The following is a 14310-nucleotide window of genomic DNA, read 5'->3' on the forward strand; positions in this document are numbered from 1 at the left end:
TTTCAGCATGTTCAGGTGGTGCCACCATCTCCACTGATCAATTTTAGAATGTTTCTGTCACTCCCAAAATAAACCTATACTCATTACCAATTATTCCCCCTGACCTCCCAACCACATCACTCCTCCTCCACAACTATTTCCTGTCTCTACGGATTGGCCTATTCTGGACGTATCACACAAATGGAATCACATAGTGTATGGTCCTTGGTGCCTGGCTTCTTTCTTCTAGCAGGTTTTCAAGGTCTAGGTAATGTTATTTTGTTCACCCAGCCAAGAGGCTGTCTGGATTCTCCACTGTATGATTCTTCCCCTTGCAATTAAGAAGCATTCTGTGGAGAAACACTTTAAGATCGTGCATATATCCTGCTTCTCATCAAAATATCCCCCTAGATTTAATTTGATGGCTAGTGCCCAAACAAATCTTTATTAAAATGGTTTACTAAGATTGATTGCCTCCACTGCTCCCCACTCCATCCCCACCTACACTTAGCCGTTGTTAGCTGTTGACCCGGCTCTTCCCAGTCCCAGGTGGCTGTTAATGAATCCGCCACAGAGCAAGCCCTCTGGCCCAGGGATGGGGAAGCCAACATCCTGCCTCTGCCCCACATCCCTCTCCTGAGTAGCTAAAACACCAAGGACCCTCAAGAGACACATTAGCTGTGGCACAGCCCTCCTCTAGTCCCGTCTCAGACCTGGGAACAGAATCCCTTCCTTCTGAGTCAGGAAGGCTAAGAACTGACATGAACACCCGTGTCCCTCGGGTAAGGGACACACTTACTAGGTTAAGGGAGTGAGGATGTGCTCTTGACCCCACCTTCACAATCAGAAGTCAGCCACGTACACATCTCCCCTCCGACCAGTGCCTCCTGGACCTGCCAGGTGCTGTGGGAGGCGGAAGGTGATATAGCATGGCCCCACCCTTCAAGGAGATGATTCCAGTACAAAGATTAAGACAACAGAAGAACAGAATTTAAGGAAAACAAGAGAAATGTCCTAAATGGCCTGACAGTCCCAGGAAGGAGAAGTACCCCACATGGGAATGGTCAAGAAGGGCTTGGAAGAGCAGAGCCTTGGAGATGGGCCTGGGAGGTGGGCAGGATTCAGACCTGGTGGTGCAGGAGGATGCTCCAGGCAGGGGTCCAGAGGGGCACCATAAAACCATGTGCTTCAGTTCGACTAAATTAAAGGGAGGGAAAGAAAAAGCGAAGTTTGTTGAATCCTGGTGGGTCCAATGTGGAATGCGAGCTTAGTCCATGGACAATAGAGAGCTGTTGCAGGTTTCAGAGAAGCAGAATGAAATTGGCAGAGCTGAGCTATGGGCAGAGATGGGCTTAATCTGCGAACATGGAAATTCCATTAAAACCATAGGTGCACTGAGCTGTAGCCCAGGAAGACCCACGTCCATCTGAGGTGCTATGGGCATGCCTTTCTGCCGCCTGGCCGAAGGGTGACTCTTAGGCCCAAGCAATATCCACGACCAGGGTCAGAGCCCATGCGTCCCCAGGGAGAGGGGCCACTGGCCCACGTTTCAACTCATGCCACTGGTGCCATGTTTTTGTGTTTTCACTGAGAAAGTTTTCCTTCTTGCTGAGATGTTTCTTTTTAAAACAAAACAGAAAATAAAACATGACAACCTCCCAAACAATGTTTGTTCTGGAAGCCTCCAGGTGGCTCACGTCTCGCCCATCTGGGCCTCGCCTTCCGAGATGCGGATCCCTGACTAGCAGAACTTGGAGGTAGTCGTGACCAAAAGGTGCCCCAGCAATCTCCCTTCCTCAGAAGCACCTGCCTGAAGGTGTTCCTGTCACAGGAAGCTCCCGAGGTTCTGAACAGAAAGTGGCCAAATGCTGAGACTGGAAGACAGGGCAGGGAGAGGAGCAAGAAGCTCTGGGTTTGCTAAACACCACCGAGCTGCGCATGCTGAAAGTGATACTTATGGTAGGTAGCTAGATCTCAGTAAAGCTTATGAGGGGGAAGGCTGGGGCAGTGAGAAGAAGGGACTCCGGGTGATGGGACTGGATGTGGTCACTGATGAGTCACATGTTGTCCTCTGCAGCCCTCATCAAATCTTTATACCTGCACACTCGTTTAATTTGACAAATAAGTAATTAACCCTCTAGTACAGGGCTTCCCAGGTGGTACAGTGGTAAAGAACTTGTCTGCCAATGCAGGAGACTCTGGAGACGTGTGTTCGATCCCTGGGTTGAGATCTCCTGGAGAAGGAAATGGCAATAGACAAAGGAGTCTGGCAGGTTATAGTCCATGGGGTTGCAAAGAGTTGGACACAACTGAGCAAGCATGTGAGCGCGTGCACATGTGCACACACACACACACACATACACACAAGTTCCAGGCGCCAGGGTGGGCAGGAAGGTCTGGGGCTGGGAAAGTGATGTGAGATTGTGGGTAAGAGCCTCAGGTCCTGGAGGAGGCCTGTTCTCTGTAAAATGAAGTGGTCAGATGGCCCTAAAACTTCCTGACCCTGGGAAAGGTGGACCATTTTCTTTATTGAAGTTTCAGGACAAGTGACAGGCTCTTCTGTGCAAACACCAAATCAGTCTTGGCTTCAGGGTTAAACTTCTCAGTGAAGATCAAAGCCTACAGAAGGCCTGGCCATGGCCCCTACACATTCCAGGTTCTAGGACAGCCCTGGTCTCAGGTCATTTTATTCTTTTCAAGAAAAATGACTTATTCAATGAACTTAAGACCTTTCATAAAATAAACGCATATAAGTATCCATCAACAGACGAATGGATGAAGATGTGGTATATAGATACGATGGAATATTACTCAGCCATAAGAAAAGAATGAAATATGCCATTTGCAGCAACATGGATGGACCCAGAGATTATCATACTAAGCGAAGTAGGTAAGAAAGAGAACAACAAATACCATACGATATCACTAATATGTGGAATCTAAAATACAACACAAATGAACATATCTATCAAACATACCCACCAGATAGAGAACTGACGTGTGGTTTCCTGGGGGGTGTGCAGAGGCTTGGGAGTTTGGAACTAGCAATTACAAACTATTAAATATAAGATGGATAAACAGCAAGGTCCTACTGTATAGCACAGAGAACTATATTCAATATCTTCTGATAAACCATAATGGAAAAGAATGTGAAAAAAGAATATATATATATGCATATATATATATACATTTGAATCATTTTGCTGTACATCAGAAATTAACACAACATTGTAAATCAATTATACTTCAATAAAATTAATTTAAAAAATGAAATTCTGTCATTTTCAACAGTGTGGACTGACCTGAAGGTTACGCTTAGTAAAACATCTAAGACAAATACTGTATGATTATCACTTATATGTGGAGTCTAAAAAAAGAAATGAATGAACACAACAAAACAGAAACACAGAGGGGACAAACTAGTGGTTATTAGTGGAGAGAGGGAAAAGGAGAGGGGCAAGACAGGGGCAGGGGATTAAGAGATACAAACTGCTATGTATAAAATAAGCTACAAGGATGTATTGTATAGCACAGGGAATACAGCTAACACTTTGTAATGATTTTAAATGGAGTATGATCTATAGATACACTGAATCACTATTTTGTACACCTGAAACGAATATAATATCATAAGTCTGCTATACTTCAATAAAAATACACTCTCCGAAGGCCAAGCCCACCTTTTGCCCAGGTGATGGGGTTTCAAGGCTACAAACCACCAATATGGCCTCCAAGATGAATGAATAGTTTCCTTGGACTCATGAGCTGGGAAGTTCAAACACAAACCTAAGGACTGCCTAACTTTTGTAGTAAGATAATGACAGGTAAAACTCAAAGGGCATTTGTGTGTGTGCCTGTGTGTGCGCGCACACTTGCATGCACACTCACACACCGACCTGATGCTCCCACAGCCTCTTAGCAAACAGTAAAGTTGTCCTCAGAGACGTGTCCCTTGCAGAGGCCCAGGGCTTGGGGGTTATAATGGCAGAACCTTCTCATAAATGGTAAACCAAGCCTTAGAGGCCAGGCGCTGTTCTTCCCTTGCCTCCAGTGTGTCGAGTGTGTGAGATCCAGGCAGGGCCCAGCAGGAGGTCCCAGGTCTTGGCTCTCAGCTACGTGGGACCAGAGGCTGAAAAAGCCTCCCTGCCTAGGGCTCTGCTGCCCACCCTAATGACATGGAGAGGAAAACTCCAGGACTGATCTTGGAAACAAAAGAAATTTTGTTCATGTTAACTGGTAGGGATAACCCCTTTTCTGACCATGGAGTGCTTCGTGGTTAAACAGAACACAGTAGCCTTACGAGATGCTAGAGCAGGGGTTATTTCCATTTCACAGATGGGGAAACAGGCTCAGAGAGGAAGGGGCTCAGAACTACACACATAAGGAAGAACCATATCAAGCCCTGGGGCCTCCTAACTCCCTGGGGCTTTGTGACTCTGACGCACTAGAGATGTGACTTAGTCCAGTGCCCTCTAGGTCACCCGCTGTATTCACCCTCCCCCCGACCTGTGCATTGCAGGACCACTTACAAGCCAATGTATAAAAGCCACTGTGTCAAGTGACACCTGTTCAGCGAGTCTCCTGGGGAATGTATCCTTTCATGAGCCGGGTCACAGCCTGGGCAGTGACACTTTGAGGCGTGACCAGGTCAGGTTCAATAACATGAACTGCATCCACATTTCTTCTGAGATGTTGCAAGAATCGGAGGTGCTGTAGGGAGCAGACACGGTCAGCCAGCAGGTGATGCCTGAGGAAGCTGGTGTCAGACCCAGGAGCGTGCCGAGCAGAGGAGAACTGGCTCGCTGCCTTCTACAGCATGCCCTTCCTGCTGCTGGCAGGTCTGTGCTCCAGCTGAGATGCAAAGTCAAAGGAGATGAGGTCCCTGTACACCGTATGTTTGATAGAGACAGTGCTCTTAAGGAACACAAACTCGCAAAGAAAGGAAGTCTGGGGAGGATGGAGAAAGCCACAGTCTTAAGATTATCTGGAAGGTGTTACGGGCTGAACAGTGTCCCCTCAGAAGTCCTACCTCCCAGTGCTTCCACACATGACTGTGTTTGGAGATAAGGTCTTTAAAGAGGTAAATAACTGAAATCGAGGTTTTTAGGATGGGCTCTAACTCAATATGACTGGCATCCTTGTAAGAAGAGAGATGTGGACACAAAGACACACAAAAGGAAGACCCTGTGAAGACACACAGAAAAAGTGGTCACCTACAAGCCAAGGAGAGAGAATTCAGGAGAAACCAGTGCTCCTAACACCTTGATCTTTGACAATTTCTCTTCTTGAAGCCACCTGGTCCATGGTATGTGTTATGGCAGCCCTAACAAACCAATACAGGCCCCAGTGAGCTGGTGACATGTGAGCAAAGGTAAAGGATATGAACAAGGAATCCACATAGATGTCTGTAGAACAAGTACTCCAGCAAATGCAAAAGCCTTGAGGTGAGAAGATGCTTCCAACATAGTCAGGAGACAATGAAAAGGCCAGTGGGCTGGAGTACAGTAAGCAAGAAGGAGAGGAGATGAAATCAGAAAGACAGTGGGAGAGATGCTGTTCCCCACACCACAGTGGTGCTGTGTTATCCAATATGATGTCCATTGTGGCTAGCGGGCACTTGAATGGGGTTAGTCCAAACTGAGATTCAATGCCAGTATAAAATTCACAACAGATTTTTGAGAACCTACTACACAAAAAATGAAGCATAAAATATCTTGTCAATAATTTTTATATTGGTACGCACTGAAGGATAAAATTTTGGATACACTCAGTTAAGTACAGTATATTAATAAAGTTAATTTCACCTTTTCCTTTTTTATAACATAGGCACTAGAAAATTTTAGATTATACTTGTGGCTCATGTTGTGTTTCTTTTGAAAATTTCTGGCCTAGGGTCTGGTGGGTCATCATGAGGACATGAGCTTTTACTCGAATGATATGAGAGCCACTGAAGGGTTTCCAAGTGACAGGATCTGACTCACTTGGGTTTTTAAAAGGATCACTCTTACTGCCATACTGAGGACAGACTATGAACAAGGTCAGTAAAGGCAAGCAGCCCATTAAGTGGCCATTGCATTCTGGAGAAGATGGAGGATTGGACCAGCAGGGCAGACACAAGGTAGGCAGAAGTGATCAGATACTGACTATATTTTAAAAGCAGAGCCAAGTATTTCCTGACAGCCTGGGCGTGGGGTGTGAGAAAAAGAGGAGTCAAGGATGAATCCCAGACTCTGGCCTGAGCTACTGGAAGGATGCCATTGCTGAGATGGGGAAAGATGAGGGAGAAGTAGATTTGGGAAAGAAAATCAGAAGGCTGGTTTTGGGTAAGTTAAGTCTATGATGCCCCTTGGTTTCCAAGGACAGACGTTGAGAAGAAGTCAGTTGGATATAAGAGTCTGGAGGTCAGGGGAGAGTCTGAGCTGGAGATCTGGATCTGGGAGTCATCATCACGAGGATTTAATTTACAGCCAGGAGACTGAGCGAGAACATCACAGGGGTGCGTGGGGGCGGAAAAGAGAACAAGATCAAAGAGAAAATCAAGATCAAGAAGATCGAGTGCCTGGGGAACTCCCAAGTTTAAAAACTGATGGGATGAGCAAAGGAAACAGAGACGATTCACAAGGTATAAAGAAAACTAGGGAGTGTCGTGTTCCAGAAGCCGAGTAAAGACAGTGTTTTCAAAGAGGGAGTGAGCAATTGTGTCCAATGCAACTGCAAAGTCTGGGAAGATGAAGACAGAACTGACCACTGGATTCAGCAAATTTGGAGGAGACTGGTGATCCTGATAATGACAGTTTAGGCAAGTGATGGAGGTAAAAACATGCTTAGAGTGGGCTAAAGGGGGATTGATGACGACAAATCTAAAGGGGAACAGAGAGATGGGCAACGGGCAGAGGTGAGGGTAGGGACCAAGAGAGCCCATTTGAAAAAGATGAGAGACAATGTCAGCATGTATACGTGCTAAGAATGAGTCATTTAGCAAAAGAAAACCGATGATATCAGAAAGAGTGGCTACTCTTCTGGTGTTTTCCTAATCTCCAGAGTATGCTTATAGTGCATTTTCTGTCTTATCAACTATAGATGTCATTTATTGACTTTTGTTATGATGTGTAAGAGCTAGCTTACTTTTATCCTTCCTCATTCTTTTCCACTCTTATCTCAACATGACCCCATTGTCCTGATACATTACTATCTCAGTGCATCTGCTGATTTCCTTGGGAGCCTTTATTTCTTGGTCTATCAACTTCAGATAGCATGTCTTCATCACTTACTTCACATGAGGAGGCTATTCACACCTCTACCCTACCCTCTACACATTAGTCAGTTGTGGTAGGTTGTGCTGGGAAATAACAACACCAACACAACAGCAGAAAAATCTCAGTTTTATTTCTCACTCATGTGACATGTCATGCCCTGCTTCCGTTGTCCTCTTTATTCTGAGAACCAGGTAGAAGAGCACATCTGAGACCTGCCATTCTCACAAGAAAAAAGAAAAGAACAGTGGCAGAACCGCACGATGCCTCTGAAAATGTCTGCCCAGGCCCAGCATATGTCACTCCCACTCACTCACTTGGCCAAAGTGAGTCTCGTGGCCAAGCCTGATAACGTTGGGCAGGGAAGGAAACAGTCTCCTCCCACAGGAATCATGGCATTAAGTGGGTATGTGACATCATCTTTCAGTTCAGTCACTCAGTTTTGTCTCTTTGCGACACCATGGACTGCAGGCAGGCTTCCCTCTCCATCACCAATGCCCAGAGCCTACTCAAATTCATGTCCATCGAGTCGGTGATGCCGTCCAAGCACCTCATCCTCTGCCATCCCCTTCTCCTCCCACCTTCAGTCTTTCCCAGTATCAAGGTCTTTACCAATGAGTCAGTTCTTCACATCAGGTGGCCAAAGTATTGGAGTTTCAGCTTTAGCATCAGTCCTTTCAATGAATTTTTAGGACTGATTTCCTTTAGGATTGATTGGTTGGATCTCCTTGCAGTCCAGGGGACTTTCAAGAGTCTTCTCCAACACCACAGTTCAAAAGCATCAATTCTTCAGTGTTCAGCTTTCTATACAGTCCAACTCTCACATCCATACATGACTACTGGAAAAACCATAGCTTTGACTAGATGGACCTTTGTTGGTAAAGTAATGTCTCTGCTTTTTAATATGTTGTTGGTAAAGTAATGCCTCTGCTTTTTAATATGCTGTCTAGGTTGATCATAGCTTATCCATAAAGTCATAAGCTTATCTTTCAGTGGATAAATGGAAATAATAATTTATTCTATAACAATTTACCTATCAATTTCTATAAGGTGTTTTTTTAATTTTATATTGCCAAGGAAAAAAATCTTACATCCACCTTTATAGCTATTATTAAGTAGTCTTCAGTGCTTTGCCTGTGGTTGGTTTTAGAAGTTAAAAACCACTGAGATGCATTTATATCATTATGACTAAGCAAATACTCTTCACTACAGAATCAAAGAGACCCATATTGTGCACCACTGTTCACAGACCAACTCTATGCACTTAAAAGAGTCTTTCTTATATTCCACCACTTGCCTAAAACCAGGTCACAGTTTGATTTGCTTCCTATTTAAGCTATACCTTTAATACCATGTTTTTTGTTTTTCCCAAAGTTGTTATTTTTTCTTTTTTTAAATTGTTGATAGAAGAAACATCTGCCTTCTACATCATATCCCTAATATCCTCAAATTCTTTTTCATTTAGTGTTTGGAATCCTCTATTCTTTTTGAAGTCTACTGACCTCCTGATATAATTGGGTAGTTGCTTCATTTGGAGATCGTGATACTTTTACACAGCTTTTTGTCTTTACTGCAGTTACTGATTGCCTTCTGTTTTTCTTGCTTTCTGTTTTGTATCACTACTTTAATCTCTTACAGTATACTAGTAATACTCTCTACTCTGTAGAATGTCCCTTTCTCCCATCTTCCTCACCTCATTCCTGGAGCCTTCTACCCTCCTTCAGTAATGAAGACTGACTTCTCTCCAGGCTTGCTGAACAATTTTATCCTAGGTTGCTTTTCATGGCTGCTTTCAACTGGATACACTATTCCCTGGGTCTCATACCTTCTTTTTTGGTTTACTCTCTTGTTTTGCTAAGATACATCCTCAAATGATTTCATTAAAAAGACTGACTAGGATGTAAACTTCATTGGTTCTTTCATCCTGGGGACTGCCTCACTTCTATATAAAATAAAGGCCTTGGACCAGACGATCTCTAATGCCTATTCAAGGAATATAATTCTGGTTGGTCAGTGTGCATTCTATAAATAGTATACTATATCAAGGAGAGACTTTAAATGGTTCTTGCTCTAAGGAACTTACAATCTACTTGGATAGACAAAGAATAAACTCTTGTAACAGTAATAAAAAGGTAACAATACAAAAGACGCCACATGGTAGGGCATGATTTATCATCAACTAGAGGCTCAGACTTAAAGGAGAGAGAAGCTGAGCCAGCCTTGATGTGCTGACCAGGGAAAGGAGATCTTAGCTGAGTGCCAAAGACCAGGCAGTATATTGGCGGGGGGGGGATTAATTATTTATGAATATTCAACACTAGATTAATAGCCAACATTAATCTGATGGAATAGTTAACAGTCAGTGAAAGTTCTCCTCTGTCCCACTTTCCCTGCCACAGAGTTATCAACATTTTCATTTCACCAAGTCAATCAAGATAGAAACAATTTTCAAATATGAAAGTATAGTTTTTCTCATAACAAACAGATAAACCCTTTGGCCACTTTGTGGCATAACAGTGAACCTCCACTACATGTATGAGCAATTGTGTATACTTATAAATGCCATGCCTGTTGGACTATGAACGTATTGGCCATGGTCTTTGTTAGTAGAGTTTCACTGAACAGGAAACTACCATCATCCATTTTTCAAATTCATTTTGTATCGTTCCAATGAGGATCCAGAATGACCATAAATCACTTCCCCTTCCCATTTACTCCCCAAGAGAGGAAACATCTCTCTGATGGTATGTTACCCCAACAGCCCTTCTGCTTGGACCAAGGCAACACCAGGGAATTGTAAGGACTGAGCTTCTCCATGGGGGTCCTGCAGACTGGATGAAGCTGAAATGCTGTCAAGGAAAAATGGTGCCTTCATTCAGCCCAGCACTGGCACTCCCATCCCATTTGCGAATGAGGAGAACACTTGCAGGTAAGGAAGTTTCCAGAAAAAAGAAGAGCTCTTTGGGCCCGTGCTGCTACCAGTTTCCAGAGAGCAAGAATGATGTGAGGATGGCAAGTGCTTGGAGCCCCATGATGGAAACTCTTAGCAGGGTCTAACCTAATACTACTCCTTCTGGGAGGCATCCTCTGAACTCCCATCCCAGCCCTGGAAGAATCAATTACTGCTCAAATACTGTTCCTGCTGCCATTATAGCAATAACAAATTTAAACAATGTTTGCATCAATTTTCCTCAACAATCTATGACATCTTGACTGATTTATTCATCATCACATCCCCAGTGCTGGGCACACAGTGGGTGCTCTGTGTTTGTCAAATGAAGGAGTGAACAGATTAAAAGAAGCTTCATTTCCTCAAAGGGCAGGGCCAGACATGAATATTCAGTTTTCACAGGAGCATCAGATAAGCTGGAGGACATGGAGAAGTGGATCTGGGCTAAGGGAAAATTTTCTAAGCACTGAAGCCATTCAAACCCCAACAGGGTCAGTTGCGGGGGCGGGGGGGCGTGGGGTGGGTGGCAAAAAAAAAAAAAAAAAGCCTGGAGATTCCACTGCAGGTCAAGGGAAGCAGAGAGGTCAATAAACACTCAGAAGAAAGGTCCCAGAGGGCAACCCCCAACCCCATACACCAGAGATGGGACCAGTGCTCAGCTCTGCAGAGAGTCAAAGAGCAAGATGGACCCACGGTCTCCAGAACACTCTAATGGCCAGACCCTGAGCTTTATGTGATCTCATTTTACCCTCCCAGCATCCCAGAGGGACAGGCAACCCTGACTGACAGATGAGAAACACCAGCAAGGATCAAGAACTCCCTTCAGTGTGTGTGTGTCGGGGGAGAGGCGGGTGGAGGCAGGGGCCCATGCACCCCGTCAGTTGTACAATGACAGCAAATACAAAACAATAAAATGCCTGGATTTTCAGTCACTGAAAATTCAGAAGTCTGTGTACCCATGGATCACCTCAGCCTGTTTTATTGCTTTTGTAGTTTGCTTTTTTTCTCCCTCTTTCTTTTATTCTGGCTTCTTAGAAAGGTTTCTTACAAAAATCCCATAGGATTCTGATCTAACAATAACAGCAACAAAATGTTATGAAGGGCACGGGCATGCATGCTCAGTTATGTCTCACTCTTTGTGACCCTCTGGACTGTAGCTGGCCAGGGTCCTCTGTCCATGGGATTCTCTGGTCAAGAATACTGGAGTGGGTGGCCATCTCCTCCTCCAGGGGATCTTTCCAACCCAGGGATGGAACCTCATCTACTGTGCCTCCTGCATTGGTAGGTAGATTCTTTATCACCCAGCCACCTATGTAAAGACAGAAAAAGTGGGGGGAAGGTGGGAGGAGTTGGCAGGAGGGCAGGGGGTGTGGCAGTGGGCCGAAGGGTGGGAAAGGGACCTAGTGAAGCAGACCTAGGAGGTGCCCGGATGAACAGGGGCTGTGGCCTGACCCAGCAGAGACTCGGTGTAGCTCTGCCCACCTGGCACCAATGTGCATCTTTCCTCAAAGACCATAAGATGGCATTTACTTCACCACTTTAAGAAAAGGAGAATCAAGACACATCCCTGCTGGTGATCTTCATATCCCCAGAGAGATGGACAGGCAGTGTGTTTTTCACTCCAGCAGATGGGAATGTCTGACACAGCTAAATTAGCCTTGGCTTGCCTTTTCACAGGGTCTACATGTGCACAGAGAGCCGGCCTGAAGACAGCAACCAGGCTGCTGAAGGCACCACAAGGGGATGCCCAACTGAAGGCCACCTAGCTTTCTGCTCAGGCACATACACTTCTCCAGCAACATCCCCCCCACCTCCCCCTAGGGGGCACAAAGATGAGCAGGAAGGGGAAAGTGAAGCCGACCTGCGTGGGTGGGTGTGATCTTCCCTATCAGTACCCAAGAAGCCCCTGCAAAGCTGGTTAAGAGCCGGGCCGTGAGAAAGGCCAAAGCAAAACAGAAAGCCACTTCTAGCTGACCTCTGTCCTTGGGAACTTGGAGCCTTACAGCGGCAAGCTTTTCTCCTGGGCACAGAGGTGCCTGCCTCTCCAGTCTCGCGCGGAATTGGGGGGTGAGTTGCTCTTAACTCGGAAGAACAGCCGGTGCCAAGTTGGCAAGTTGGGAGTGATCCGGGAGGGGATACAGACATATTTGGGTGTGGGGTTAGGAGAAGAAGGGTCAAGGAAACTTCGCATTTCCTCCCTTTATGCCCCCACTGGGCACTCCTATCTCTGTGATGGGCCTCTGTTTTAAAATTGGGGACACAGATGCCATCAGGGACCGTCCAGGCCGCCAAAGTCCAACACAGAATTACACCCGCGGGCACTCCACGTTCTCAGGAACGGAAGCGATGGGGGAAGTTATGGGGTCAGCTCTGGCCAAGTGCGGTTCAAACCCACAGGCATCTAAACTAATAAAATCGTCCCTCTTCCCCTCGGCGTCCTGCGGGGGTGCTGGTGGAATCGCAGGCACGCCGGAAGGCGGTGGAGGAGACTCTGGCTAAAGAGCTCTCGCCCCCACACGCCCCTCACCGCGCGAAAGCAGGCGGGGCTGCGGGGTGTCTTCTATCCCAACTCATCTCCCTTTTTTCCCCAGCTCGACCGACTTCTCCAATGCCCAGGGACTTGGTCATCCCCACCGGCGGCCCCAACTCTGGTCTTGCTGGGGCCCCGCGCCCCTCGGAGGATGGAGCTCGTGGGAAGGTGCGCAGGGCGGAGAGAAAGAGGCAGGATTAGCCGAGGTCGAGAGAGCCGCCTGGGCGGCTTGCCGGCAGACTCCAACATTCCCGTCAAAGTTTCCGGCTCCCCGAAGCCAGATCACCTGGCTCCCAGGTCGGAGGAGGTGAAAGGAGTGTCAGGGAGCCCTGCGCCTCCCTCCGGGCGCCCCCTCCACGCGCTTCTGCCACCTGCCAGAGGGCGCTAGGAGCGCCGGCGCGGCACTTGCAGCCCGTGGGCGCGGCCCGAGGGTCCCTCCCTGACCCCTCCCCTGCCGCCCTCAGCTCCCGGGGCCCGGGGCGCAAGGGGTCGCGGCCGTCGCCTTACCCAGTCCCGGCACGAAAGTGTTGAGGAAGAGGCAGATGACGGCCACCGGGAAGGGCATGTAGGGGATGGCGGCGCGCAGGGGGCCCTTCTTCTCGCGGACTTGCACCACCACTCCGCTGGACGAGGACGCCCCTCGCTCCGCCGCCGCCACAGCCGCCGCCGCCGCCGCCGTCTCGGCGTCCTTGTGCGAAGGCTCCATGGCCGGGCGCGCTCCCCTCCCCGGGAGCCCGGCTGCCGCGGCCGGGGCTGCCGCCCGATGCACAGGGGGCGGGTGGCGGGCGGCTTCAGGGCACTGGGATCCGCGCCGAGCTCAGGCGGCCAGCGCGCTCCGGGTGCGGCGCGGCTCGCCCGGAACCCCGCACGCCCGCGTCCCCACGCGCCCGGCCCTCTGCCGCGCGCTCGGCTGCGCTCCCACACCCCCGGCGGAGGGGCGGGGAGGGCGGCGTGACACCCGGTGACAGCCCTCCGACGCCCCTCCCCGCGAGGCCCCTTCCCCGCCCTCCCTTCCACTCCCCCACATCCCCCCGCCCCCCAAACACCACTTACAAATCTGGGCGGAGGGAAGCAAGTAGAAGAGGACCGCGGAGGGAGCTGGCTGTCCAGATACTGGGAGGCATGGACACACCTCTCTCGCTCCAGACAGGTGAACGGGGCGGGGACCTCCGCCGAGGACACCGTGAATTGGCCGCGTGCGTTAGGCTGGCCCGGAGGGGAAAGGCTTCGAGACTGAGTCCTCTAATCTGGAGGTTGCGTTTTAACGCCAGGGAGATGGAGGCAAGGAACGCGCCGCGCCTGCTGCCTCCTGTGCTTTAAATTCATTCTGATTTGAATGGATTTCAAGTCACTGGAAAAGCGATTTTAGGATCGATCAAGCTGAAAGCAGGAGACCCAGCTATTCAAACAGGTCTCCATGAGGCTAAAGTGGAACCCTTCCTTACACACACGCACACACACACACACAGAGAGAGAGAGAGAGAGAGAGAGACGCGAAAACTAAAAGAAATGAGCCTGTTGCTCGGAAGGGGGGATGTTGGGAACTGTCCCCGAGCAGTTCTGGGGAAAACCTGGGCTTTTTGTGAGCTGGCCTGGTG

At 48.0% G+C, this 14310-nt stretch overlaps 1 protein-coding gene across 2 annotated transcripts in view; it reads right to left on the reverse strand.

The window, feature by feature from the left end:
- Positions 1–13434, reverse strand: part of STUM (stum, mechanosensory transduction mediator homolog) — a 57549-nt gene extending 44115 nt beyond the window's left edge. For both annotated transcript variants that reach the window (XM_040263655.1, XM_040263654.1), the window contains exon 1: positions 13220–13434. In XM_040263655.1, coding sequence (XP_040119589.1) covers positions 13220–13418 — 199 coding nt within the window. In that variant the 5' untranslated portion in view covers positions 13419–13434. The remainder of the gene's footprint in view (positions 1–13219) is intronic.
- Between the last annotated feature and the right edge of the window lie 876 nt (positions 13435–14310).

Source organism: Oryx dammah, unplaced genomic scaffold (genome assembly GCF_014754425.2).
Source record: "Oryx dammah isolate SB20612 unplaced genomic scaffold, SCBI_Odam_1.1 HiC_scaffold_21, whole genome shotgun sequence".
Lineage (NCBI taxonomy): Eukaryota > Metazoa > Chordata > Mammalia > Artiodactyla > Bovidae > Oryx > Oryx dammah.